The 27,968-nt window shown below is 62.0% G+C and overlaps 2 protein-coding genes across 3 annotated transcripts; one reads left to right on the top strand and one right to left on the bottom strand.

The window, feature by feature from the left end:
• NHSL3 (NHS like 3) lies at positions 1 to 23,067 on the top strand (the record flags this gene model as incomplete). The annotated part of the gene is made up of 7 exons (XM_080632350.1): positions 1 to 187; positions 16,493 to 16,648; positions 17,084 to 17,139; positions 18,163 to 18,280; positions 18,680 to 18,796; positions 18,884 to 21,796; positions 22,949 to 23,067. The coding sequence occupies 7 exons, from the start codon at positions 1 to 3 to the stop codon at positions 23,065 to 23,067; spliced, it is 3,666 nt and encodes a 1,221-aa protein (XP_080488476.1).
• YARS1 (tyrosyl-tRNA synthetase 1) lies at positions 22,887 to 27,544 on the bottom strand. 2 transcript variants are annotated; one of them, XM_080632322.1, is made up of 14 exons: positions 27,507 to 27,544; positions 27,352 to 27,416; positions 27,062 to 27,208; positions 26,816 to 26,991; positions 26,525 to 26,654; positions 26,120 to 26,200; positions 25,688 to 25,780; positions 25,366 to 25,501; positions 25,094 to 25,179; positions 24,512 to 24,647; positions 24,262 to 24,356; positions 23,961 to 24,154; positions 23,697 to 23,838; positions 22,887 to 23,525 (listed from the first exon to the last, which is right to left on the bottom strand). In XM_080632322.1, the coding sequence occupies exons 1-14, from the start codon at positions 27,520 to 27,522 to the stop codon at positions 23,415 to 23,417; spliced, it is 1,608 nt and encodes a 535-aa protein (XP_080488448.1). In that variant the 5' UTR covers positions 27,523 to 27,544; the 3' UTR covers positions 22,887 to 23,414. The 2 variants fall into 2 exon arrangements, with proteins under 2 accessions (XP_080488448.1, XP_080488449.1); XM_080632323.1 differs by lacking the exon at positions 25,688 to 25,780.
• Positions 27,545 to 27,968: the final 424 nt, after the last annotated feature.

Below are 27,968 nucleotides of genomic sequence, written 5' to 3'. Positions count from 1 at the left end.
ATGTCCGCCGGGGCTGCACCTGCGGAGGGCGGAGAGCGGGACCCGGAGCGCGGCGGCGGAGCGGCAGCGGCTGCCCCGCAGCGGCGGAAGGCCCGGGCGGGCTCCCTGCGCCGGGCACTGAGCTGGCTCCGCGGGCGGCGGCGGAGGAGGAAGAGCGGCAGCTCCCCGGGGACGGCGGACGGGAGAGGTGAGGGGCGAGGAGGGGCCGCGGTGAGGGGCATGGCGGGGCCGTGGTGATGGGCAAGGAGGCGGTGTGATGGGGTCCAAGGAGGTGCTTGAGGAGGAGTCGGGTTGGGGACCATGAAGGGGTTGGGGTGAGGCCATTGGGGTAGGTGAGGAGGGTCAGGGCAGGGACGTGGACACGGGTGACCAAGGAGTGGCCACAGAAGTGTCCACGATGGGCTCAGAGTGAGCCCATGGAAGTGGGCAAGAAGGTGTTGGGGTGGGGGCCATGGAAGTGGCCAAGGAAGTGTTGAGGAGTGGTCCTGGCAGTGGCCCAAGGGGAGTCACAGTGGTGGCCATGGAGGTGGCCAAGGAGAGCTCAAGGTGGCCGTTGAGGTGAGCAAGGAGAGGATGCAGTAGAAGCCAAGGGGTGGTGACCAAAGGGAGGTCTCAGTGGTGGCTGAGGAGGGGTGGAGGCTCTGGCCATGGTGGTGACCAAAGCGTGGTCACAGTGGTGGCCACAGAGGGTCGGTGGTGCTGGCTGTGATGGAGATGCTGGCCTTGGTGGCAGAGGAAGTGGCTGAACCGCGGGTGTAGGACGTGGTGGCTGTGGTGGTGGTGGCCATAGGGGCTGTGTGGCCACTGTGGCTGTGGCAGCAGCAGCAGCAGGCGGAATCCAGCATTCCCTGGTGCAATCTTGCCCCGGCCCTGAGGGCTGGTGCTGGTTCACTGGGTAGGTTCTCTCCCCGCTGAGTCAGAAGGTCACTGGGGCTGAGGGAAACCTGGAGGGAAGCCAGACGCTGCCTCCTCCTCCTCCTCCTGGGAAGGGTGTTTGCGTGCTCCAGGTGTGGCCCTTCCTGCCCTAGATATGGCCTCACCCCAGCCAGTCTGTGGGGTGCTGCTCCATAGCCCAGCCACATCCCTGCCGCCTGACCAGCACAAGGTGCTGTGGGTGCCCTTTCCTCTTTGCTACCCTGGGGCTGTGTTCCAGGGATCTATGGGCTCAGCCTCTGAGATGGGACATTCAGTGCAGCGCTGGGTGGTGGCGTGCCTGGTCATGCTCTTCTCCTTGGTGCTTGCTGTGCAGTCGTCGGTGTCCTGGCGAGGTGGAGGTGTCACCCCGGGCACAGGAGCAGTGCTCGGCCTGTCCCACCCTGTGCCATCGGGGTCCCTCGGCTGCCCTCCCTGTGGGGACATCACCACGCTCATGCCAGGGGAGAGGCTGCTCCTGCAGCACCCAAATGCCAGGGACTTTCTGCCTCACTTTGCCCCAGGGAGCGAATTCCCAGGCACCCAGGGCCGCATGCAGGCATGTTCACTGCTTGGAAAAGCACACCGAAATCTGCGATAGGAAAGGAGTGGCTGTGGAGACGCGGAAGGGTCTTGGGAAGAGGCTGAGCTCTCTGCTTGAGCCGCTCCATCGGATGCTGCCAGTGCCGCCTCCTGGCCCATCACGCATGGACGCCGCTGCCACGGCCCAGCGCTGAAACCTGAGCAGTAAAAGAGATGTGCTGGAGCATGTGATGTTCCTCTTGCGGCGCAGAAACGCCTCCAGCAACGCTGCCAGCCCTTTCCTTTCCTTTTTTTTCCTTCCCCATAAAACCATAACATCACCGGCTGAAATGCGGAGTCACTGCTCGGGGACCTCCAGCCTGCTCACCACAGCACCCCTCACATGCAATCATGGAATGGTTTGGGTTGGAAAGGACCTTAAGATCATCCAGTTCCAACCTCCTGCTGTAGGCAGGGATGCCTCACATTAGATCTTGTCACTCAAAGCTCTGTCCAGCCTGGCCTCAAACACTGCCAGGGATGGGGCATCACCAGCACAACCTGTGGAGCAGCCTGCTCCATTGGATATCCCTGCATCCAGGAGAGCTGCCCCATCACCTGCCCGTGGTCCATGCTGGTGATGCAGGGGCTGTGTAGTGCCATGGCCAGCCCAGGGCTGCTGGACCCTTCCCTCCTCTCTAGGCCTCCCTCCCCTCTGGCATCAGCTTGCTCTGTGGTGCAGGGTGAGGAAGCAGCTTGGATGTGCCCTGCCCCAGTTGGGAATTGTTTCAATTATCAGCTGGGAGCTGTGGGATGGGGAGAGCTTCAGCAGGTCCTGGTGGCTCTGGGTGCCTTCCCCCTGGGTGTGCACAGTGCTGGGGGTGGTTTGGATCAGGCCATGGCCCTTCAGTTCCTCATCACTCTGCTGTTCCTGCAGGTGGCTTTGGCTGTGGAGTGGGGACAGGGCACATCCGACTGTTCCTGTTACATCCTGGTTGTGGGAAGGGACTGCACAGGATGGGGAGGAAGGAGAGAAGCTGTCTTGGGGAGACATAGGTTAGGACCAGTTCTCAGCCTGGGCATCTGCTCGTTCATGACCTGGGTGTTGGTGAGGTTGGAATTGCTCAGCACTGAAACCATGGGAGCAGGAGGATGAAAGCATTTCCACTTTGGATGAATCCCATGGGCCCATCTAATCGGAGATCCTATCTCTGGCTGCTCAAAGAGCTGAGCTGTGTAGAGGAAAGGCACAGTACAGTAATCCTGCTTGTGGGCAGTTCCAGGCTCCCTCTTCCATAGGGAACAGCAGCAGCTTTGGGGCTGGAAGTTGAGCCCTCTCCCGTTTCCCAGCTGGATGCTGTGCCCTGTTTGTGCAAACAGGCCCCATTGGCTCAGCATCCCCCTGTTAGCAGTTAAACTCTGCTGCAAGGGAATTGCTGCTGTGAGCTGCAGGGCCGCATCCTGGAGCATGCAGCAGCTGCCAGGGTGCCACCAGCCCCAGGCTGTTTTACCTGTACACAGCCCAGCACCCAATGACCCCATCCCTGCGGTATCCCAGTGCCTTGCCATTCCCCTCTGTTTATTTCCACAATAACCTTTGGAGGCAGAGGAGCCGTTAACCCCTGGGATGGGAACCGAGGCAGGGATTGCACCTGGGCTGTACCAAGGGTCCAATGTGGAGCAAGGAATTGAGGTGCTTAGGCTTTGCTTTGCTCCTGGTTTTGTCTTGCTGGAAGCAAGGAAGCTGAAAGCTTTTTCTTCTCCTCTGTTGCGAAGGCAGCCTCTTACCCCTCGCTGGCACCACTGCAGTGAGCCTGCTCCTGAGTCCTGCCACCTGCCAGTGGGTTTAGTCTGGATTTGGCTGCTGCTTTATCCCAGTTTCGCAATAGTCTCCTTAATTCACACAACATTCCTTCTTAACTCGCTGATGAAGTGAAGGAATTGATGTTCCAGAAGGATTAAATTGGGGTTGGATTCTTTTCTTTCCCTTTCTGATGCCAGATTCGTCCAGCAGCAAGAGATTTCCTGACTGGGATGGACACACACATACCGTGGGGTTAAAAATAAAGCTCTCGATGGGCCCAGCTGCTTTCTAACATCAGCAAGTGCTCGTACACGGCACGAGGTGGCTTTGCTCTGTGTGTGGTGGGGTGGTAGCGGCTGGGCTGCAGTGGGCTCAATGCTGTGCAGTGCTGGGAGTGCATGAGCCCTGGAGGCAGCGTGGGGCTGTCCCTGTGTATTGGTCTGGTAAGAAGAGATGTGAAATCTCGCCGGGCGCTTGGTTTCCTCCATCCCCTGCTGCTGCGTGGTGCTTGCTCTGGTGTAAACAGGGGCTGTGTGGTTTGGTCCTGAGCCCCGCTGCTCCCGCTCCCAGCGTCATTCCCGTGCGTGTGTGGGAACGGGTTTGTTAACGTGCACAAGGCAAAGAGTGATGCTTCAGAAGATGTGAGCAGCAGGAATGCCCTGCCTGGCCTGGCCGTGGCGAGTGGCCCTGCCATGAACAAAGAGAGGTGTGTCTGCAACCACAGCTATTCCACCTGGAGACAACTGGAAGAATTACCCCTGCGAATAACGTTCCATCAGATCCGATAAAACCATTTCGCTGGAGTCATATTTCCCTTTAGGAGGAAGCTCTTATTTCATAAGACAATATCATCATTGACTCGCGCTCCGGCCGCGATGGAACATAAGCTGCTGGAAGGTGAAGAGCTGGGCAAGCACGAAGTGAAAAAGCATTTCCCTGCCAAGCAGAAGCCGGAGCCTTGGGCTGGTGTCTGTGGCTGTTGCTGTGCATGGGTTCAAAGCACCTCATCCAGAGCAGGGAGCTGAGCTCCTGCTGCTCCTGCAGGCTGGAGCTGGGGCTGTCATGGGCCCATGCTCTGGCTGGAGCAGGAAATCGTCTGAAACCCTTCTGGTTATGTATTTCTGTTAATGATTGGGGATCTCAAGTGGGGTTTTGGTGTTACCTTTGCCTCGCTGAGCTTTACTTCCCCGTGAAGGGAACAAGGGCTGAATTCCTTTCTCATTCAGGCATCTCAGCTCCTGCTCTGTGTTTGCTTGGCGACGGCATCAGGGTTAGGAAACAGTGGGAACGATGGAGAAAACACCAGGAGGGAGGAATCGTTCCCCCTGGGCCAGCGCAGAGGGGTCCCTGCCACCCTGGTGTGGGCTGGCTCAGCTGCCTGAGGGAGCGTGTGACTGTGGGACATCAGATGTGCCTGTGGCAGTCACGCTGCGATGATGATGATGATGAGATGTGTATCTATCTCGTGAGCAGCTTCCCCCTGCTCCCAGCTCCGTGCTGCTATCAGAGTGCTCTCTATGAATACAGCTGGGGGGTTCTGGAGAAGGGGCTGTGCCTGGAGGCAGCATCCCTTGCCCCCACTTCCCACCAGGCATTTTACAGCTGGGTTTTGTAGTGTGCTGGGAATTGCGTCCTGAGGAAGCTGCAAATGCTTCCCTTCTCCTGCCATGTTTTCCCAGTGGATTTCTGGGTGCTGGGAGGAAGGATGAGAGCAGCCAGGGGCAGTGCAGCCTGTCCGTGGGCTTCCAAGGGGTTTGTATCCCCAAGCAGTGATGCAGGCCTGTGGGGATGCTGGAGCTGCTTCCAGTCAGCATGACCAAGCCATGGGCCCCAGGGGAAGCAGGAGCCAGGTTTCCACGTGGCTCTGAGTTACCCCATTGGAATTGTTCCAGCTCAGAGAAGCCACTTGGATATTTATGGCACACGTGGGCTTTGCTGGGCTCTTGGGGCTCAGCTCCTGCTTGGAGCCCCCTTGGTGCATCCGAGGCTGTGGCTGGGGGCGGTGAAGCTCTGGTGCCGGTGCTGCCAGCATTCCCAAGGCAGGTGCTGGAGCAGTGGGCGTCTGTTTTGGGAAGTGTCTCACTGTATCTGGGGCAGTCGCAGGCTCCAGCCTCTCCTTTCCTTGCAGAGAGAGAACTCCAAGGGCTCTGCTGGGAAAGCTGTTGTGTGGCTGCAGAGGAGCCTCCTATGTCACTGGGGAGGGGACTGCATGGCATGGGGAGGTCTCTGCACCCTGCTTTGGAGCTGCTGTGAGGGAATGGACATCCCAGGGAGGGAGGAAGCCCTGTCCCAGGCTGGAGATGCCCCTTGTTGATCCAAATCTTCGTCTTCCCCCATCAGTGGGCAGAGACCTCTCATTTATTGCAGTTTTGACCATGACTGTGTTTAATCCTGCCTGCCCCAAGATGGAAAAGTTGCCCCTTGAACTGGGTACAGCCAATAATGGGAAACAGGGAATAGTTTTCCACTGGATCCCCCCATTCTCTTAACAGCTCCCACTGCAGACAGAGCAGCAGTGCCTGGGGACAGGCCCTGTCGGTGGCACAGGGTGGTCTCTGCTGTGCCTTTGGGGCAGCAAACCAAGCTGGTGAGAAACGGAACCATCAATACTCCACTGGGGAGAAGTAGCCTGAATTCACTGCCCGTCGCCTTGGAAGGTCAGCACAAAGCTGCCGCTTGAGCTTTCCGCTTTATTCCTATTTTTCACTCCCCGGTTTTGTGCCTTTCCCGCAGCGCCCTCCTTCCTATTCATCCCAGCCTTTGATGAATCACCTACGGAACAGAAAACATCGCCAGCAGGAGCTGCCCCCTCCCTGGCTGACCCCTCCCTGCCCTCGCAGCATTTCGTGTTCTCATTAGAAATCCCGAGGGAAAGCTGGGCTCAGGAGGGAACAGGCTCGTGCCCGTGTTTCGGGCTTGTCCGTGCAGGGTTGGGGCAGCGCTGCCCGTGCTCTGAGCTGCTCTTCCCCTGGCCGCTCACTGCTGGAAAGCCCCATTCGGCAGGAGCGGGGTCTGGAGCAGCAGCGAGGGCACAGGATAGAGGTGCCAGCACCGTGAGCTGATCTGGACGCGGATGTCCCTATGGGTCCCCCAGTTGTGTGACTTGTTCCAGTGACCATGGCGAGGGTGGCGGGGGTTAAATTAACATCCACCTTCGGGCATGTGGGTGCTCGCCCGGAGGTTGCGCAGCGGCTTGACCCAGCCCGGGTCTTCAGGCGCTGTGCTCCTGCCTTGGAAACCCTGTTCTAGCTTTTGCCGTGCCTTTGCCGTGCTGGGCTTGGCTGGGGTGTCCCCATGGGGCTGGGACCCTCCAGACCCAGGAGCGGGGCTGTAGTTTCGGCTGTTGGAGCTGTGCTCAGGGACAGATTCAAATGGTGGCTGCTCGGTGGAGCGTGGCAAACTCCAGGGAGGTGGGAGCGGGGATGGAGGCGGGTGCCGGGTCTGGTTGTGCCGACGTCTGGGGACGTTTGGGGACTGATCTCCCTTCACCCGCTCGCTGTGGCCGTGGCACCCAGCGCCCTTGCGGAGGGATGGTGCTGGGAGGGTGCTGTGGGATCCGAGGGATGATTGGGGCAGGCCCCTCCTCTCTGCCTGTGCCATTGGCTCCGGCACCGCCGCCTGCGGGAGCCGAGCTCCGCGAACAGGAGGGATGGGAGCCGGCGGCTGAGCGCCGCTGCGTGCCGCGGCCGCCCGGGCCACGCCGGGGCCCCGCCATGTAGCACCTCGGCCTCCTCCACCGGCTGCGGTGGAGGGCGAGAGCCGCTCATGGGCAACGCGCACCGCAAGAAGAGCCCAGCGGGCGCCAGGGCCGGCTCCTCCTGGCTCTTCGGCCGCGCCGGGAAGCCGGGCGCAGGTAGGAGCCATGGGGGGGCTGCGTGGGGACGGGGCACGGCGGATCTCGGCTCCGTGGCTCCTGCGGGAGCGTTCATTGCCCTCTGGTCTCCGCACCGCGGCGTGGGGCTGGGCTGGAGGCTTCGCTCTCACCCAGCACAGGGTCAGCCCCTCCGGCCCCAGGAATTGAGCCTGGCTGCGCGCAGGGGCTGTGCAGGCATGCGAGGCATCAGCCATGGGCTCGCCTGCGCTATGAGGACGCGGTCACCCGCTGAGGTTTAGTTCCCAGTTTGGTTTTCCAAGCCGTGTCCCAGAGCAGGGACTCGGGGCTGCGTCGTCACCTTCCTCCCCGTGCGTTGGCTCCCCTTACCGTGCCTGGGGAGCAGTGGGTTTGGGAATGTTTGTGGAGAGCACCGGGATGCTCCCCCCCTGTATCCGTCCTGCACAAGTGCCCCTTCACTCTGCGCGTGTCTGTCTGTCCATGCACTGATTACTCTGCTGCTTTATGCTCCTGCTCAATGGATGCAGCTGAAAAGCCCAGGAGGAGACATGGGGCAGGGAAGAATCTTGTCTATGGGGAATAGGGGTGGGGGAAAGGGTCCTGCACTGGTCTGGACCCACATATGGAATCAGCAGCCATGCAGGGTGTCTGGTCGTGGTGATCTCCCTCTATGGTTCCTCCTCTGGAGCACAGCGATGCAGAGAGGAAAGGTCTCTTGCAGAAACCTCATCCCCATCCCACAGTTGCTGATTTCCCTGCCGATGTTGTTAAACTGTCCCCACACCCCAGCCTGGCCTGAATCAAGGAAGGGACTTGATGGGCACAAGAGCAGGATCTGGGGTCGGTGGGAGTGGGGTTAGTGGGATCGAGAGGGGACAAGGGGATGGTTTTCTCTGCCAGCCCTGTGTGAACCCCAGCCCCGCCATCCCTCCTGTTTCCCTCAGTCTTTACAGCCCAGGTGAGCTGAGCTGAGCCGTCCTCAGGGAAAACAGGGTTGGAGCCAATCCCTCACAGGCTTGGGGGGCTGGGATGGGGAGAACCTGGAGGCGCTCAGGCTGGTAGCACCCACTTGGTGCCTGGGGAAACTGAGGCACGAGTCCCCAGTGGCCTGTGGCTGTGCAAGGGCAGCATCTCCTTCACTATAGGCTCCTCACTGTCCACCTCACCTCCACCAAAGTCATCCTCTGGTTGTGGTCTCCGTGCAGGAAGGGTTTGGTGCCACCACGTTGTAGCTGGGTTCCTGCTCTTCCCTGGCTCTGCCCTGACCTGCAGCGATGCAGGTGATGGGGTGAGCCGCCTCCCTGGGTGAGGTGGTTTGTGAGCATCCCTGGTGCAGCTCTTCCCTTGTGCTGTCCCTATCCAGACCTCTCCATTCCCCACCAGGCTTGGGTGCCCCTTTGCCAGTCCCTCAGCTGGGACTGTGGGGCTGTCAGTGTGCTGCCACTGCTGCCCTTCTCCAGGGCTGGCTGGAAGATGCCCTGGGGAAAGATGCCCTGTGCCATATGGGACCATGCCATAGAGCTGGGGGACAGACCCGGCAAGGCAAAGGCCATGGGGTGGAAGGTGCTGAGAAAACATGGGTCGAGTTGTGTTTGTTCTCTGCAGCAGCTCCATGGCAACCGTGCAGTGGCCACAAAGCCAAAGAATTTGCATTGTGTCGCTTCAGCATTTCGGAGGGCGAAGCGGGATCACCGGCTGGGGGCAGGGTGCCCAGCACCCAACCACGGGACCCTGCAGTCGCTCTCATCTCGCCCCTGCCTTGCCCACAGACCATGGGTGCTTCTGGAGTTTGGGTCAGAAGCTAATTACATATGGTGGGCAATTGGGCCAGCATCCCCCAGTTCTCATCTTTGCATCCCTGGTTGCTTTGGGAGCACCAGTTTGGTCCCATTGTGCCAATTGCTGACAGGTCAGGCCTGGGGAGGCACCAGCAGCTGCCTTTGTGCTTCCACCATGTGGAGGGTGGTGTTGGGCATCTTTTGATCCTGAAGGACCACAGCAGTGGTCCCAGGGACAGGGTTGGCCAAGCAAGAGCATGGCTGAGGGCTGCCGGGATGGCTCTGCCTGCTGCAAGCAGCTGCCTGCAACCTGCTCCCTGCCTGGGTGTCCCCACTGTGCTTCAATCAGTGCCAAACCCGTGTCCCTGTGCGGGAGCAGAGCCCGGCTTGCTCCCGGGTACATCCCCTGCGTCTCCTCCCTGGGATCATCCGCAGCAGGAGCTGCTGGGGAAGGTCCTTGAGCACCAGGGAGAGTAAAGCCTCTTATCACCTCCTTATCGGGATGGCCCCGCCGGGCCCGGCTGAGTCAGGGTGAAAGAACGTGGCACCCAACCAGGCTGCGCCCACCGAGTCCATGGGGATGTGGCTGCTGCCGACATGTCCCGATGGATGGGTGCAGGGGCAGGCTGCAGGCACACACGGTCCGGGTCAAGGGGTGGCCCATGGCCATGAGGCTCCCGGCAGCAGCTCCAGGGTGGGCTGGACGGCTCTGGGCGTCTTCCAGCTTCGCGGCGTCTCTTTGTGCCAGACCCACGCTGGGCCGGCTCCGTAAACAGCCCCAGAGCAGATAAGGGCAGGGGCCCGCCCGGCATGGGATGAGCCGGGATTTACACAGGCGGTTCTCCAGCATGGCGGTGGCCAAGCCCTTCCCGGTGCCCCTTCCCGGTCCTGGAGCACGGGAGGAGGTGAGGATGCTGGAGAGGGGCTCTTCATCGGGGACTGTAGGGACAGGACAAGGGGTGATGGGTTCAAACTGAAACAGGGGGAGTTCAGGTTGGATATAAGGAAGATCTTCCCTGTGAGGGTGCTGAGGCGCTGGCACAGGGTGCCCAGAGAAGCTGTGGCTGCCCCATCCCTGGCAGTGTTCAAGGCCAGGTTGGACACAGGGGCTTGGAGCAAGCTGCTCCAGTGGAAGGGGTCCCTGCCTGTGGCAGGGGTTGGAGCTGGATGAGCTTTAAGGTCCCTTCATCCCAAACCACTCTGATTCTATGATCCATGGATGTCCCAGGCAGGAAGCTGCCTCCAGCGCTTGGCTCTGACATGCCATGCCGTGCCCACTTGGCATGCGCCCCGTCACCAAGAGGCAGGGATGGGACCTGCCGTTGTGCTGCTGGTTATCCCCCCCACCTCCAGTTTGGTGGCAGCTTCAGCCCCATCTGACAGCTCCTGTCCCATCTCCTCCTCTGATCCCACATCACTGTGTCCATCTCAATCCCTGGTGGAAGATGGCCAGCTCCTCGCTGCTTTCTACCAGCACTGCTGAGCCAGATACCTGTAGGCAGGAGTGGGGTTGGGAGCTGCTCACAGGACGGTGGATCCCTGCATGGAAAAACCTGCAAGGTCTTGTCCCTAATCCGTCTCCTGGATTTGCTCCTGCGTGGAGCCAAGTACCTGCTGCGACAGGCACGCTTACACAGCACCCGGGTACCGGCAAAAACGCCAGGCATGACGGCACGCGCTGTGGGGATGCGGCAGGGAGCCGCCTGCATGGGAGGCGGAGGAGAGGACACGGAGGGAAGGTGAAGCTGTGATAAAGCTGTGCACTTTGGAAGGAGGAGGTGCCAGGGGTCTGTCCCCATCCCCGCGTGCTGCCGGCGCTGCCATCCTGGCTCCGTGTTGCTTTTGAGGCTCTGCCCGTCACCCTCTCCCACCCTACGCTCCCCACCTGGGCCGATCCTGCCTGGATCCGGCTCCTGGCTGGGGAAGGCTGTTATTTACCTTCAAACCTGTTTGGTGGCTTCTCCGGGGAGGGGACGAGCGTGGGGTGGGGATGTGGTTGGACTTGGACAGAGGCTCCGCTGGGCTGGAGCAGGGGCTGGGATAAAGCACAATCCGTCATCGCGGTGGTCCTGCCTCCCTGCCCGGGGCTGGGACCCCACCATGGGCTGCTGCCAGACCCTCACCATGGCTCCATGATAATGCATGGAGCAGGAGACGTTGCGTGTCACCGCATGCGTTGCCTGTGGGGCATGTGCAGGGCAGCAGCGAGGTCAGGGCCGAGTTGCACAACTGGTGTGATCCTGCCAGGACAGCAGCCGTGGCTGGGCGATGGTTCTCCTCTAAGCCTTCATCCTTCGCCATGGCCTGCTGGCTCACCGAGGTGATGCTTTCTGCAACGGGACTTAGAGGAAGAAAACTGACCCAAGTTTGTTTTCCCATTTGAAATGAGTTTAATTTCAGCCTCTGCGTGGGATCGTGTTGGAGCATGGAGCCAGCAGCACGCACTGGCTTGGGTTTATTTGCTTTGTGGAGCTGTTTTCCTGGCTGAAGCAGCAGCCCCCATGCGAGGCCAAAGGCAAGGAGCAGCCCCCGGGCTCACAGTGGGGGCTGTGTGGCCTCAGCCATGATAAACATCAATGCGCTCTTATCCTGCCTGCAGAGAGCACGGTCCCGTGGCGTGTCCCAGGGCACGGATCCTATGCAGGGGGAACAAGGATGGCCAGGGTGTTTGTCACAGCCCCTCCGCAGCTGAAGGTTGAGGCACAGAGCAGGGCAGGGTAGCCCAAGCAGGTGCCAGGTCCCACCTGGGATCATGGAGCTGCCTGAGCACAGCTGATGGGCCCAGGGAATGATGAGCACGCTTGGGCTCATAAAGAGCTGTCATCACTCCTGATATTCCAGGGAGATATCCCGGCAAGGCTGCCTGCACCATCCCACCAGCGGGGGATCTGGCTGCAAGGGGAGAGGCTGGTTTGGAAGGGAAGAGGGGCTGGTGCTGGAGCAGAAGGGCTGAATATTGGAACAGAGGGGCTGGATGCTGGCACAGAGCACAGGGGCTCCTGGAGCTGTGGCAGGGCCCCCGTGCTGATTGCTGTCTCTTAGGGCTGGAGTTCATGGTGCACCCCATTAGTGTTACCTATGGCGTCTGCAGGCAACCACTGCTTTGCTCCCTTTCAGGATGGGGAGCAGAGCAGTCCCCAGGCCTGGGTGCACACCTGGGAGCAGCGTGGTGGGAAGGAGCCCCAGAGTGGTGGGAGAGCATCAACCCCATGGGGCAGGGGGTTTCTTGCTGCCTTCTTGCTGCTCTCTGCAGCACGGGAGGAGGGAGGCAAGGTCTGCATCCCACCGAGCAGGACACAGCAGGCAGGTTCCCTCCCCTTCCTCCCCTGGGGACCTCACAGCCCCTTTCCCACCCCCCTGCCTGCTCCCACTCCTCCCCATTCCTCCCCGGTGAGTCAGTGGTGGAAGGGGCAGGCCGGGAGCTGCTGCCTGTTCCCTGCCTCCTGCCGCAGGACCCGCCGCTGCGCAGGGAGCAGACAAGTCGAGGCAGTGCCGTGCAGGCAGAGGTGGATGCTTGCAGCTGGGTCTGGCCAAACCTGCTGCTTGCAGGAGGCACAGGCCTGGCGGGGACGGGGACAGGAGCCAGGATTGTCTCCTCCGGCTCTGCCCAATTGAAGAGCAGCATCGGGGCTAAGCCAGGTCCAGGAGGGAGCTGAGCCAGCACCGTACCCCACTTGCAGCATCGCTGGCCCGGGGCTGCGCAGCCCCAGTTGTGTTCCTTTGGGGTCTCAGCTCTGGGCTTCCCCTTGGGCAGCCCTTCCCATTCCCACCGTAGTGTGGTGGGTTCCCTGGCATTCTGTGCCCCTTGCTATCAATTTGCCTTGCTGTGGGGATGCTTTGCTCCCTCTGGACCATTGCTGACACCGATAGCAGTGAATACCGGCTCCAAGTCAGGGAGGGCATCCTTGAGAGGGTGCCCGGCCCTGAGGGACCTCCAGCTCCTTCTCCAGGAGGATCCTGCTGCCGTGTGGGTATGAGACACATGTCAGATCAGCACTGCTGAGCCTGGAGGGGACGGGATGATCCAGGGCATGGCACAAGGAATGCACAAGGGATGGGACGCCAGCTCCAGCCGGGCTTGTTGCTACCAGCACCGGTGGCTTCCTCAGCCCACCAGGATCCTCAGCCTGTGCCGCAGGATCAGGCCTCTCTCCCTCCTGGCTTTTCCTCCCTTTCCCCATCCGCTTTGCAGTAGGTTTCTGTGTTGACACATGAGGCAAGGAGGATGCGATAGTGAAGGTTGAGGAGTGGAGGGGGAGCGGAGGCTGCTCTTCTGTAACACCATGCTCCAGCCCTCGTCATGATGCTCCTCCATGGCCAGGCTCTGCTCCAGCCCCAATTGGGTGGTGGCCGTGGTGCCCTGCCCAGATTATCCTTTGGGGATTGCAGAACAATGCTGAGCTCCTCCTGCCCCAAGCCACAGAGGTTCACATTCAGGAGAGGGACGCATCTGTGTCAGCAAGGGACGCTCCTGAGGCTGTCTGGGTCCTTGCAGGTGATGAGGCCCATACAGGGAGGAAGAACAGGAGCTGTCTGTTGACACTGGGAATGTCCTTACAGCAGCATCCATCAGCAGACCTGGATCCTGGACCAGCAGCACAGCAGGGACCGTCCCCCTTCACCCATGGGAGGCTTTGTAGGGAGATTCCAGGTTCAGCTCCATCCATGCAGAGGTGGATCCCAGAGGGCTGGAGACGAGTGGTGGCTCTTGGCTGTGTTTGCCTGAGGCCCTCACAGGGCTCATGCCGGGCAGCTCAGAGAGGAGAGGGCAGCACGTGGCTGCCTGCTTTGTGCATCCTCAGCCCTTTCATTATATCCCTTTTCCACTTGTGCTGTACAAAGAGCTGGGAAACGGCTGCCTGTGGCTGCCGGCACCTTCTGGGTGAGCCCATCCTGCCCCAGTACTGGGTTATCCATAGCAGGGGCTGCAGGGCACTGCTTGTGTTTGCTGTTTGGGGCATGAAGGAGATGCAGAAATCCTTGCTAAGCCTGGATCTGCCCAGCCAGGGACACAGAGGTGCCCTTGGCAAGGTTAAACTGCCCTTTGGGCTGTGCATTCAATGCTTGGGGTCTGGTGGGACCCTCGTGCTCTGCTTTGGGTAACGCTGCTCTGAATGCAGCCCAACCTCTGTCTTGCTGCAGCAAACCCTGGGCACAGCCCATGGGGAGCAGATGGGCAGGAGGAGGGTTTGACAGGTTGGCATGGCTGGCACCAGGACCTCCCTGCTGCTGGGTCAGTACTGGGAGCTCTTCACCTTCTGGGGCAAAATGCCTGTAGATGGGAGGGACGGAGCTACCTGAGGGACCTGGGGCTGATGGCCAGGGCAAATCCCCTTCTGCTGGGCCACTGGTGTTGCAGGGAGCCTGCCTGCAGCCACCCCAGGAGCACGCAGCACCTCGTGTGCTCTCAGTGCCACGGGCCATGTCAGCTCCTGGCCACTGGTATTTCTGCCCCTGCCTTCACGTGCCCTGTGCCTACTGGTTAGGCTGGTCTAAGAGACCTTGTTCTCCCACCGCGCTGCCAGCTCTTGTGACTGTGACAGAGCCGTGCTGGTTGGCCTGTCCCTAAGGACCAGTGCTCCATGATAGCTCGTGTCCCCCTGCCATGGGCTGAGCTGTGCCGGGATCGGGGCTCTCCATCGCAGGGCTGAGCGGCTGCGGTGGGTACCAGGTCCCGGGGTGCACCGGGGATGAATGAGGAGCAGGAATGCCAGGGGAATGCCAGCACCATTGGCTCTGCTGTGCCATATCCCAAGGGCTGGTGTTCACGGGAGGGGAAGCCTCCCAGCTCCTCCCGGTTGGCTGCACTGTTGTGGAAGCGAGCAACTGGTTTGCAGGGATGCTGTGCCCAGTGGGGAGCAAGTGAGGAGGGTCCTGAGGGGCCCTGAGGGTAAAAAAAGGGGGGAGTTGGGGAAATCCTGGCCCTGAGCCTGTGGAACCTATGGCTGTGGGCTGTGCCGTGCAGGGATGGAGGCGGGAGCCTGGGGGTGACGGGGAGGCCAGAGGAGGAGCCCCGCTCTCCTCCCGGAGCAGGGTGGGCGCAGCCGGGGCTGTCCCCTCCCCGGGTCAGGCTTTTCCCCGCACCAGGCGGCTGCGCCGGAGCCTCTTTGCCCGCTGAGCATCCTCCTGCCGTGCGGATGAGGCCGCGGAGTGGGAGCGTGGAGCCGCTGGCACCCGCCTCTCTGGCACACGGCTGGGCCAGAGCAGCCCTGGCACAATAGGCAGAGCCCCAGACCTCCTCCCCGGTCCACCATGGTGGTTTTCATGGGCAGGAACCTCTCTTCGCTCCTGGCTTTCTTCAAGAAGAAGGGTGAGTGAACGGGATGGAGGGAGGGAGAAGCGCCTTGTCCTTACACAGCCCCGGCCTCCAGGACCCCCTGGTCCTGGCGCTGCAGCGGGCAGGGATTGGGGGTGCCATCCCAGGGGGATGAGCAGGGAAGGTCACCCCAGCCCCAGCATCATCCACTGGCAAGTTAATGGAGTAAATCACTGCGCTCTACTCGCCGGAAGGCGGCTCCGAGTGTGCGGGAGGGGAAAAGATGTTGGGCGAGGGGCTGCTGAAACTGGGAGAGAAAAGGGCTGAGGGGAAGAGGAACGTGATGAGGGGAGTGCGTGTGGGTATCTTGTGTCCCCTAAGGACCCAGCACCAGCACAGGGTTTGCCCTGTGCCACCACCTGCGCTCCCAGGCTGGCCGTGCTCCTTGTCCACTCGCCATGCCGGGATGCTGGGGAAGCAGAGGCCGGCATGGCGCGGCACGGAGAGCGCCGGCTCCATTGTTCAGGGCCTGCTCCTTTGTGTGCCAGAGCGCAGCCACCTTAGTGCCTGGCCGGGAGGGGACAGGGGCCACGGGGACACAGGGGACGGGTGCGTGGTGCCGGGGATGCTGAGCAGCAGGTGCCTGCATCCCCGGGGTGCTGCCGCCAGCCCCAGTGCTTCCCTGTGCTCGTCCTGCCCCTTCCTCAGCTTGAAATTATGGGTTTTCCAGGCAGCAAGTTTGAGGCTTCGCAGCAGGCAGGGCTGGGCAATGCCAGGAGCAACCCCCAGCAAGCACCTGGAGCCTGTCGTGGGCACCCCTGGGTGCTGGTTTGCAGGAAGGGGGCTACGAGATTAGGCATGGGTAGCCCTGTGCCAGCCCTGGCGTGGCATATGGGAGCCCCAGCACCCGGGGGGGCTCAGAGGGAGGATTTGGGTCCTCTGGGGTCTCAGTTTCCCTTGTCTGTGCAGGGCCTGCCTGGGCACAGGGTAAGTCTCTGCTCTTGTTTTGCAAAGCCCGGGGATGATGTAACCCTCCAAAGGGAAGGCCATCGTACTTCCATCCTTGTTTCATCCCCCTGCGCTGCCCCTTCTCAGCTGCCCACAGCATCCCCAGTCACTACCACGAAGGTGCTGGGGAGGAAGATGCTGCTGTGCCCCAGCCCTGCTCCAGCCAGTGGGGAGAAATCCCTGCAGAGACAGCCTGGCTCCGGCACATTGACCGGCCGGGCAGAGCCTTGGGAGATGATTCCCCACACGGTGTTTGAGAGCTGAGCGGGATAACATCCCCTTGGGCTGACTGCCATCACCCAGCGTGCTGGGGCTGCATCCTGTGCTTGGGGTGTGCTGCCTGTGCCTCCCCAGCCACGCTGACCCCTCTGTGTCTGCAGGCGCTGCCAAGAGCGAGGCGGAGAAGCGGCTCAGCGTGCAGTACACAGCGGGCGAGGAATGTCCCGACAACGTCTTCTTCCCCACCACGCGGCCCCCGCACCTCGAGGAGCTGCACAACCAGGCCCAGCAGGGACTGAAGTCCCTGCAGCACCAGGGTAGGTGCCATAGAACCCCAGGCTGGTTTGGGTTGAAGGGACCTTAAAGCTTGTCCAGCTCCAACCCCTGCCACGGGCAGGGACCCCTTCCACTGGAGCAGCTTGCTCCAAGCCCCTGTGTCCAACCTGGCCTTGAACACTGCCAGGTATGGGGCAGCCACAGCTTCTCTGGGCACCCTGTGCCAGCGCCTCAGCACCCTCACAGGGAAGAATTTCTTCTTTAAAGCCAACCTAATGGATAGTGCTGGGGGTGGCATGGGGGCACGGTGGAGGACACAGCACCGGCTGGTGGGCGGTGCGATGGGGCTGACCAGAGTCCAGTGCTGGGGCTGGAGCCGGTGCTGGGGCAGCGCTGACGGAGCTGGGAGCCCTGTCCGTGGCTGGTGGCTCCAGGGGCTCTCCCGCAGGGATTCAGCTCCTGTCTTCCCTCCGCAGAGAAGCAGAAGCAAACCAAAAGTGCCTGGGACCACGGGGACACCAACAGCCTCCAGGTGAGCCCTGATGAGAAGCTGGCTCTGCCCCACAGCGCTCTGCAGTGCCCTGGGGCTGAGGGGACACAGGGTGGCTCCTCTGTCCCCCCTGGCTGTGTTTGGGGGCAGATGGGGAACCAGCCCCATCTGCAGGACCATGGCTGGGGGGGTTGCAGAGCACGAAGGGGCTGTGTGTCCCTTCATGTTATCCCGAGCCACTGTCACCATCCCTGTCCTCCACCTTCACGTCCTGCCCTGCTTTCTGGGGCTGTGCCCCAGGACCCCCACCCTGCCCACATCCCTCTGTCCCCCCTCGCACCCCACTGGTGCTGCTGACAGCTCTGAGGAAGCTGGGGTGATCGGGCAGCGCGATGGGAACCATTATCCGTGTCCATCCCGGTGGCTGGGCCCCTCCCTGGCTACTGACGAGGAGAAACTCCCCCTCTCTTGGCTGTGCTGGGCTTTGCTGCTTCCCGGAGCTCTGACCCCGCTGCCAGCGCCTCCCTGCCCGTGTTTGCTCAATCGCGCTGCCCCTCGGCCCCATTAACCCCTTGGAAGCTGGAAATGGGGAGCTCCGGGGTGAGCAGGGCCCCTGGGGAGCTCAGGGTGGAGGGGCTGGATGGTGACTCACACTGATGAGTCCCATCCCAACCTCCGCCTGTGCTTTGGAAGGATGGGGGGACACGGAAAGCTCTGCCCATGGCAGGGCTGTGCTGAAGGGGTGCCGCTGCCTCCATGTCCCTGTCCCTGCACATCGCAGCCCCCCAGCTCTGGGGCAGGCAGATGCCATGGGGCTGTTGTCAGCTTGGCGTGGCTGCGAGGTTCCCGGCCCTCCATGGGGCTGCGGGGCCGTGTGGGGTCCCTGGGGCCGGTCCCGGCCCCGCTCCTGGTGGGAGGACTCTGGATGCCGGCGCGGCTGACTCAGCCTTTGGCCCTCGGAGAAGCTTTTGTCTGGGCTGCGGAGTCAGTTTGAGGCAGAGAAGGGGCCTGGCGGGGGTCGGGGCAGCTCCGTCCCCGCTCCCTCAGCCCGCTCCCTGCCCGCAGTCCTGCGCATCCTCGGAGGATGACAGCGCGTCCTTCCGGAGCCGGGCGGCCTCCTGTGCCATGGACAGCACCTCCGAGGACGCCCTCTCCATCCGCTCCGAGATGATCCAGCGGAAAGGTACCTGGGGGGGCGCTGGCTGGGCAGCTGGGGGGGGGCACAAGCCAAGAGAGTGCAATGGGATCTGGGGTACATGGCAGGAAAACTGGGCTCTGCTTTGTCATGGCCGTGAGCCAGAGCAGGGATCTGGGGGCCCTTGGAGAGAGGCGAATAACTGGGGCTGAGTCAGAGCGTTAGGGCTGGGCGAGGGGGACAGACGGACACACAGACTGTCTCCTCCCTGCTGTGGCTCCTCTCTGTGGCTGCTTGGCAGCTGCTGGTGCCTCTCCAGGCTGCTCCGAGCGCTTGAGCCAGACTCGTCCTAGAGCATCTCTGGCAATAGAGGGGTGCTGGGGACACTGGGAATGCCCTGGCAAGGGTCCCTCTCATGCCGGCTGGACCCTCTCATGCCTCTCACAGGTTCCACCTTCCGCCCACATGATTCTTTTCCCAAATCCTCGGAGAGGGCTGGCAAGAAGAGGAAGGAGAGGAGGACGACGGTGCTGGGCATCCCCCAGCATGTCCAGAAGGAGCTGGGTAAGGGGGGATTTTTAGGGTCTGGTCTCATTGCCCAGGCTCTGATTGCCTCGGGATCACACTGGCTTCATCTCTCCCTGCTCCCAGGTCTCAGGAGCAGCCGGGAAGCCAAGGGGTGCACCGAGGCTGATGGGCAGGGGGGCAACCGAGCACCACAGCCCCTGCTGAACGGGGGGCAGGTCTCCGGCGAAGCCGTCCGCATCCCCACCATTGACGGGAAGCTGGAGCCTGTTCCCGGGGGAGCCCACGTCTGCCTGGGAGCCTTGGAGGAGGCAGACGCGGCGCTGCAGAAGCACATCAACCGGGTTTACTACGACGACACATTGCTGGGGAGGAAGACAGCGGCCAAGCTGTCACCGATGGTGAGGCCAAAGTCTCTGGCTGTGCCGGGCATGACCACCAACACCAGCCCCCCGGAGCTGCTGAGCCCTGTCATGTCCATCTCACCCCAAGGCACCTACCTGTCCAAGATCATCCCCAATGCCATCCTGCCGCCCATGGTGGACGTGGTGGCCCTGACGCGCAGCAGCGTGCGGACGCTGAGCCGCTGCAGCCTGGTGTCATCCAGCCCGGCCTCAGTGCGCTCCCTCGCCCGCTTCTCGGAGAGCAGCGCCCGCAGCCGCGAGCACTCCTCCTCCAGCGACAACTGGAGCCACTCGCAGTCCACGGAGACCATCGTGTCCAACAGCTCCACTATCTCCTCCCAGGGGGGCTCTGAGCACCGGCAGCCCGAGGCAGGGCCACGCAGCCAGGTGGATGCTGCCACTCGCTCCGACGCTGACCAAGTCAGCATCTACAGCTCCGCCAGCTTTGCCAGCTCCTGCTCCAAGCCAAACACGGGCCCTGTGCCCGCAGCCCCCAGGCTTTTGGTGGTGGCGGGGAGCAGTGGCCGGGCATCCCCTGCCTATAGCACAAGCAGCCAGGCGGAGGGCTCGGACACGGGCAGCCTGGCCAGCGAGCGCTCCTCCACCCGCAGCGTGTCCCTCAGGAAGATGAAGAAGCCCCCAGCCCCACCTCGCAGGACCCACTCGCTGCACCAAGCGGCCGAGGGGGAGCCCAAGGTGCTGGGGTTGCCCCCCAAGCCCGACCGGCGGTCCCAGCGGGAGAGCAGCACGCCCTGGTCCCCGCGCCCCGAGCCCTTCAGCCCCGCAGCCGAGGATGAGGTCTTCTCCCCATCGTCGCTGAGCGAGACCAGCAGCCTCCGCTCCGAGAGCCTGGCTGGTGCCAGCTCCCCTGAGGCATCGCGGGGCAGCCCCGGGGTGACGGTGGTGCTGAGGGAGCCGCAGGCTCAGCCCAAGTGGAGCTGCCCGGATGGGTCTGACCGCACCATGTCCCCCTCCAGTGGCTACTCCAGCCAGAGCGGGACCCCCACGCTGCCCACCAAGGGGCTGGGACCCCCGTCTGTGTCCCCGGGCAGAGCTCAGCCACAGAAACCAGACCGGGTCTGCTCCCTGCAGTCACCTGCGCTCTCTGTGTCCTCATCCCTCACCTCCATCTCCTCCTCAGCCTCGGACCCGGCTCCCCCCGAGATGCTGCCATGCCGCTCAGACCGGTTCATCATCCCGCCTCACCCCAAGGTGCCCGCTCCCTTCTCCCCACCACCCACCAAGCCCCAGCAGCCCACAGCCGGTGCTGCCTCCCGGTTGCCCTCACCGGACCCACCGGTGCCCACCGCTGCCTGCCCGGAGCCCTCAGCCAAGCCCAGCACCAAGTCTCCGCCGCCATCGCCGCCGCCTGCCTACCACCCGCCTCCCCCACCAGCAAAGAAGGCAGAGGAGCCCCCCCCGGCCACCAGTGAGGCCCCCACTGACACTGCCTGGCCCCCGCCACCTCCGCCGGCTCCCGAGGAGCACGACTTGTCCATGGCAGACTTCCCCCCTCCGGATGAAGCCTATTTCTGCAGCCTCCCTGATGCGGCGACCGCTGCAGTGTCCGGGCAGAAAGCGGCACCGAGCCCAGAGGCTGCTTCCTCCTCCTCCTCCTCATCCACCGTGTCCTCACGCAGCCAGCAGCAAACCCCGACGGCCGCAGCATCGCAGCCGCCTGCCCCTGCTGTGTCCGCTCCTGAGGCCACAGTGCCGCCGCCGCCACCACCTCTCCCCATGCTCTCAGCTCCAGCTCCTCTGCCCCTTAAGAAGGTGGCCAACGGCCTACGGGCAGACACCAAGAAGGAGCCAGTGCCGCGGAGCAAGAGCAGCCCCGTGGCCAAGGAGGACGCCAGCCTGCCCATCGTCACGCCCTCGCTGCTGCAGATGGTGCGGCTGCGCTCCGTGAGCGTGGAGCCAGCCACCAGCACCACCGCCACCAGCACCGAGGAGCGGCCGGCACCGCAGAAGCCTGTCCGCCGGGCTCTGTCCACGAGGCAGCCCCTTCCTGCCACAGACACGGTGCCTTCGAGCCAGCTCCATCACGCCGTGCACCTCAAGGCTGCTGCTTTGGCTGCCGGTGAGGCTGCAGAGAAGCCGTCACACAGCCGAGCGGCGCCGCAGGGACCCGAGGGCCCCCCCGGCGATGGGCAGCTCTCCCCCAGGCACAAGTCGCCAGCCTCCACCGCCAGCTTCATCTTCGCCAAGAGCTCCAAGAAGCTGGTGCTGGAGACGGCCTCGTCCCCTGAGGCACAGGCTGACCTGAAGAGGAACTTGGTGGCCGAGCTGATGAATTTCTCGGGGCAGCGCTTGGCAGCCCCGGCTGCAGCTCAGCAGGGCCCCGGCAAGGCTCAAGCCCACCGAAAACCTGGCAAGATCCCCCCTCCGGTAGCCAAGAAACCTTCGCTGGGTCCAGGGCCGGCTCCTTCCCCGCTAAGCCCAAAGGCACTGGGGGCAGAGGCACTGGCATCCCCTGTGCCGGATGGCAAGGCCAAGGGGGTGCCAGCGGATGAGAGCAGGACTAAGAGCGAGCCGGTGGGAACAGCGGCCGCGGGGACGGAGGGCAGGAGCAGCACAGAGCCACCGAAGGGCAGGAGCAGCACAGAGCCACCGGCTCAGCATCTCCCCGCACAAGGTACGTGGGCCCCATTCAGCCCCACCATGGGGTGATGCTGCTGTTGTGCTCAGGATGCTGAGCTTGGGCTGTGTTGGGGAGGCACTGGGAAGCACGGGGCCAGGCTTGGGGCAGGGAGCTCAGGGTGGCTGATGGGCTCTTCCCTCCTGCCTTGCAGATGGACGGGGAGAGACAGCCTGAAGGATGGAGCTGCAGGACTGGTGCCCCCGTGGACAGGAATCCAAATCTCTCAGGGACCTGAGCAGGTCAACGGATGAGTGTGGAACTGTCACTTAACTTAATACAGGAAGCAAACAGCCTTAGCCTCCACGGCCTTGATGATATTTATGCAAAAATGGTGTTGGTTTCACTTTCCTAAGTACTACAGCTTTACTTTGCTTTTATTTTTTACTGGACTCGAGGCCCGTGTCCAGAGCCAGCACCTCCTTCCCTGCCACTGCTGCTGGGAGCAGAGACAGGAGCACAGGGGCCGAAGATGCTGGAGCCGCTCTGCTCCCGGCCAGCGAGGAACTGAAGCACTTTGGGCAAGGGAATGGGAAGGCTTCGGCCACGGCAGTGCCTGAGGGACATGGGCAGGAGCAGCAGGATGGGATGGAGGCACTGGTTGGGAAGGGACCAGGGCCTTGATGGAAAGGCAAGAGGAGCTCTTGGCCAGCACTGATCACTGGCTGCAGGGTGGAGGGGGAGCCCCTTCAGGCCCCAGGGTAGAGCCTTGCTTTCCGTTTCTGTAAGCTCGGGTCATGTTTTGATTTCTTTGATTGTAAAAAACACCAAACAACCCAAACAAACCAAACCAAACGCAACCAACCCGCTACCGAGTGGCTGCTCAGAGCTCTGTACCTGGCTGGTAAAACTGATGAGCGAAGCTTCCTGCCTCCTGTGCTTCCTGGCTTATGGCCTCACCACGCAGCACTGCCCTTCCCGCTGGCATCGAGCTCTGCGGCAGGCACAGAGCCCCAGCAGGCTAAATCCTGGCCCCACTGCTTGCACAGAGGGCTTGTGCAGCATCAGAACACAGGAGCAGGGCTGGCTGCAGCTCAGCCCCTTCTCCTGCACAGACAGACCCCAGTGCACTCAGCTTGACATTTTATTGGGGTTTACAACAGACAGATGGTTGCCAAGTCAGTGCTTATGGCCTGTGTCCCCCTCCAGGGCTCCTGGCCATGGAGCAGCACCAGCCACAGCCACAGCCCCAAGCATGGAGAATGGGACGGGGCCTGCGTGGTGCTGGGCAGCTGCCCCCAGCTCTGATAGCAGCAACACAGGTTTGAGCAAGCAGCTTTCCCTTTCTGCCCTCGCTGCAGCACCCAAGCTGTGCCAGCAGGGACCAGCAGCAGAGCACCCACTCCATACTGGGAGTTAGCCAGTGGCCCCAGAGTAGAGCCACAGCACAAGTCACACAGGTCCTTTAGGTGCCACCGCCAGCCTCCAACTGAGCAGGCCCGGGGCGAGGGGGATGCTGGAGGCAGCTCTCCACAAGAGGAGGCTGCAAATTGAGTCCCAGAGCCTCCAGGTCCTGCAGGGCTGAGCCCCCGGCTCAGACCGGGGAGGAGATGGCAGAGACGAGGAGGAGAGGCCGAGGTGCTGGTGGGACCCAGGCAGGAGGCACTGGCACTTGTTAGCTGATGCTCCCACCCTTGAGGCTCTTACATGAGACTCTCCCCAGCTTGGTCAGGAAGTTTCTCTGCTTCCACTGGGCCACACAGTCCTCAGAGACGCGGAAGTCGGCCTGGGGGGCAGAGCAGGGGGCAAAGTCACGCTTGGGCTGCCAGTGGGACAGCAGCACCTTGTGCAGTAGTGGGGAGGTCTGTCCCCTCCATGGCTTGGCTGATAGCAGCAAACACAGCCACTAAGTGCCAGCATTTGGGGTCACCCAGAGGTGGGGACAGTGGCATCTCACCTGCAGCTTCTCAAAGACCTTCTTCTTTGGCTTGAGCTCCTCATCGGGCTGCCCACCTTCATAACCCTCCACGTAGACGCGCTCCCCAGCACAGCACCCAGCCGGCGGGTCCAGGGGCTCCACCAGCCGCGGCTCCCCCACGCTGCAGAGAGGTGTGAAGGAAGCAGAGTCACCCTGAGGCAGCACCCCCCTACCCCTCAGCCCCACGGGGGGGTCCAGACTGCACCTCTGGAGGGGTACGTCCCCCTTGTCCCCTTCTCTCACCTGGAGGCACACAGCACCATGCCCTGTGACTCCACACCCCTCATCTTCTGGGGTTTGAGGTTGCAAAGCAGCACCACCAGCCTGTCCTGCAGCTGCTCCTTGGGGACAAACTGCACCAGGCCACTGACCACAGTGCGGGGTTCAGGCTCCCCCACATCGATCTTCTCCACGTACAGGCTGTCAGCATCTGGGTGCTGCCATGCGGAAGCAAGGTGAGGAGAAGGGAAAGGGACAGATCCCACACACCCCCTGTGTGCCCCCATGTGAGAAGGTCACTCCCCTCTCCCTGTCGTGCCCCCACCTTTTCCACACTAATCACTTTGCCAACACGGATGTCCAGCCGGGATGGGACCACGTTCTCCGGCTCCGAGTTCTTGGTGCCCTTCTCTGCAGGCTCTGCAACGCAAAGGGAACATTCACACCATGTGGCATAAACCCAAGGAGCTGGCCAAGCCCTGGGGAGCATGCAGGGACCCTGAATTCCCTGGCTCCATCCCAACCCATCCTGCCTGGCCAGGACCCATTTCCCCGAGCTCCCAGCACCTCCTTACTGGCTTTGGAGGGGTCGGGATACGCTGCGTTTGTCAGCTTCTTCAGCTCTGGGCTGTTGAATTTCTCTCTGATAGGGTCAAGCAGCTTGTTCAGGGCCACTTCCACCGAGTTCTTGAGGTCCCCAGGATGCACAACCTGTACCAAGACAAACAGACAGGTTCCTGCACGGTTTCCTCCAGGGCAGAGGAGTGGCAGAACCTGAGTCACTGAGGCCAGAGAGATGGAACTGGACAGCAAGCAGGGCAGGGAGATGAACCCCAACCCTTGGCCTAATTCCCCCTCGGACACCAAAGCCCCTTTTCTGGACACTTTTGCTTCCAGCTTCAACTGGGAACAGCTGAGAACAGTCCAACTGCTGCTCTGTTCCAGGATGTGGCTGCCGTGGTCCTGTCCCACACCAGGACAGTTGGTGGCACCACATCCTTCACCCATCCTCTCACCTTTGGGCTTTCCTGGGTGGGAGCACCCTGCCATCCTACAGCCACTGGGCTCTCCTCCACACATCTCCCACTGCTGCTCTGAGCCCTCCAGAAAGCCCCCAGGAGCCCCAGGGACAGTGTTCGGTCCCCACTGGCACTCACCTGCTCAGCAAAGTCCTTCTCCAGGGCCTCATATGCTGTGTAGGTTTTGTTTCCTCCCCATTTCTCCTCTCGCAGAACCACAAACTCTGCCACACACAGATGTTAAGGCTCAGATTAACTCGAGCAAAGCCTCCCTGCTCAGCCACATAAATTACTCACCCCAGGGCTGGGAGGAGCACCTAGGGGACACAGGAGCCTGCTCCATGGGACACATGCTCCCATCCCCTCCTTTTACCCACAGGAAAAGCTAGACCCAGTGCCAAGCCCCTCACCTGACTTGAGGGGAAAGAGGACGTGCTTGATGAAGGAGAGGACCCCGTTGTTCTCCACGTTCCCTGGCTCACAGAAAGCCTTCTTCAACTTCTTCTTCACATCCTCCTTGCGGTCCAGAAGATCAATCTTTGAGTCCTGCAGGAAGAGATTTCCACAGCCCTTTACCCAGTTTCTCCCCCAAAAGAGCCAGCTCATGCTGGAGTTGCTGCAACTTCTTCTTAGACCTCAAGAACCCTTGGGGTGCAGCTTCTCCTCTCCCAGCCATTAACCTGTCCCCCTGCAGAACCGTTGACCTCAGCCGCTCGCTGCTCAGGGACCAACCTCTTCTGAGGAGCTCATTTTGCTGCCTGTCAGACCAGGAACCATCGGGTTCATCAAATGGACGCGCTTGGCATAGCCCAGGGAAGGAAGGTACTGGGAAAAAGCAAAGTGACAAGTCATGGGTAATGCTCCTTTGAAGATCAGCTTTAACTCACAACCCCTGTGTGCTCCTGGCCCTGGATAATTGGGGACCCAGAATAACAGGACCCAGAAAGCTATCATGAGCTCACAGGGTGCAAACAGCCACAGCCAGGAGCGTGTGGCAGCAACCCAGAGCCCTACTGACCAGGAGAGCAGCAGCAGGAGGTACGAAGAACACTGTGGTGCCAACCAACATCACAAGCTCACTTGCCCTAATGGATTAGTGAGTGTTTGAGCTGTGCCCCAGCCACCAGCACGGCAGAGAGCTCAGAAACACCCCCATTCACTGACCTTCTCTGCAAAGGTGAATATCTTCCTCTGATCAACTCCTCCAAACTGTGCATCGACCTTGAGGTATTCCTCATCCAGGGCCTGCAGAGACACACGCAGTGCTGAGCCTGGGCCCAAGATCCCACACTCCAGCTGTGCTCAGCCTTCAGAGTCCTGCCTGCCCCCAGGATCTGCCCAGCCTCTGCCAGGGCACTCCCACCCCGGGAAGGACAGGAGCTCTCCGGGCTGCCTCCTGTCCTGCAGCTGCCCAGAGCCGCTGTAAAGCAGCTCTGTGCTTGGCTTATGCTTTGTGCTGCTGCCAGATGGAATACTGGCATGGAATATAAGGACCTTGGCCTTCAGCTTCATGTGTCCCTGCACCTCCCTGGCTAAGAGGCTCTGCCAACCTGTCTCACCACAACCTACCTGCAGGCTAGGGTAGAGCAAACCACTCAGCAATGGGTGCTCCACCTCCTTCACCACCTCTGCTCCTGCCTTCTTGGCGTCGTGCTGCGTCACCATGGACGAGAGGCGATACACGTCCAGCGTGTATTCCCTGTGGGAAGGGGCAGCACTGTGAGCACCAAGGAGGGGAACATCTTTTAGCGCTGCTTCTGGCTACATCAAGGAGCCAAAGCCTGGAAGCACCTCCACTTTGTTCCTAAATGGCAGTGCTTGGGAGCAGGCTCAGAGCTCTCCCTTCCCCACAGGACTCACTTGCTGAGCTGGTAGTCAGTGCCCTGGACGAACTTCAGTTTCTCCAGGGGGACCCCAATGCTCTCCAGCACGGCTTTGATCACATTCTCATAATAGCGAGTCCGCAACTCCAGCAGCTCCCAGGGCGCCTTCATGTTGTCCAGGTAAGCGTGGAGGTCAGCAAAGAGTATGGTCACCTACAACAGAGGGGGACAGTCGCTTCCCATCCACCAGCACGGTGACAAAGCCGCCAGCCCAGCTCTGTACCTCACATCCAGCCTTCAGGAAGTCTGCGATCTTGGACATGGGCACGAAGTAGGCAACGTGAGGCTTGCCCGTGGTGGCCGTGCCCCAGTAGATCTTCAGCTCTCGCTCCTTCAGGATGGCCATGAGCTTATCCTCCCCCAGCACCTCCTGTGGAGGACGAGCGAGACGCGGCTGAGTCCCCCGGGGAACCCGCTGTGAGCCGAGCCCCAGCCGTGCCCAGGCCCCAGCCCACCCCACCTGCAGCACGGCCCCGCGGCCTGATCCTGCCGCGGCCCCCCCACGCCCCACACCTGCAGGTTCCGGGTGATGAGCTGATACTTCTCCTGCGGGCCGGGCGCGGGCTCCATGGCGGCGGCTGCAGGGAACGAGTCGGTGTTACCGGAACACCCCGGAACCCCCTCAAGCCCCGCGGCCTCCCCGATGTCCCCGGCCTGGCCCCACCAACCTCCCCCAGCTTGCATCAGCCCCGCTCGGCACTCGCCTGACGCGCCTGCACGTCACTTCCTCCGCCAGAGCGCCGAGCTGCCGATGAGGAAGGGGCGTGGCCGCGCTCCGCCAATCAGGCAGCGCCTCAGAGAGGGGGCGGGCTGCCCGCGCCGTTAAGATGGCGGAGGGTGAGCTCGGCGTGGGGGTTTCTACTGCCGCTTTTAGGGCCTTTTAGGTCCCTTTGTGTCGTTTGCTTCGTTTATGTGGGGTTCATCGCTGCTCTGCTCCGAGCCACGGCTCCGGGGGACACCCAACGCCCGGGCGGCCCGGCAGCAGCCCCAGCCGGCAGGGGCGGGCCCGGCTCCTCCCTCAGGGTGGCCCCGGCTCCGCGGCTGAGGCGCCGGTTGGGCGGCCCCGGGCGGTGCCCGCGGACGGAAGGGCGGTCCCGTAACTGGTGTGAGCGGAGCCGGTGCTGCAGTGG

The sequence above is a fragment of the Psittacula echo genome (genome assembly GCF_963264785.1).
Source record: "Psittacula echo genome assembly, chromosome: 21".
NCBI classification, from domain to species: Eukaryota; Metazoa; Chordata; class Aves; order Psittaciformes; family Psittacidae; genus Psittacula; species Psittacula echo.
Note: the sequence above shows the minus strand (reverse complement) of the source record. Positions and strands in the feature narration are given on the sequence as shown.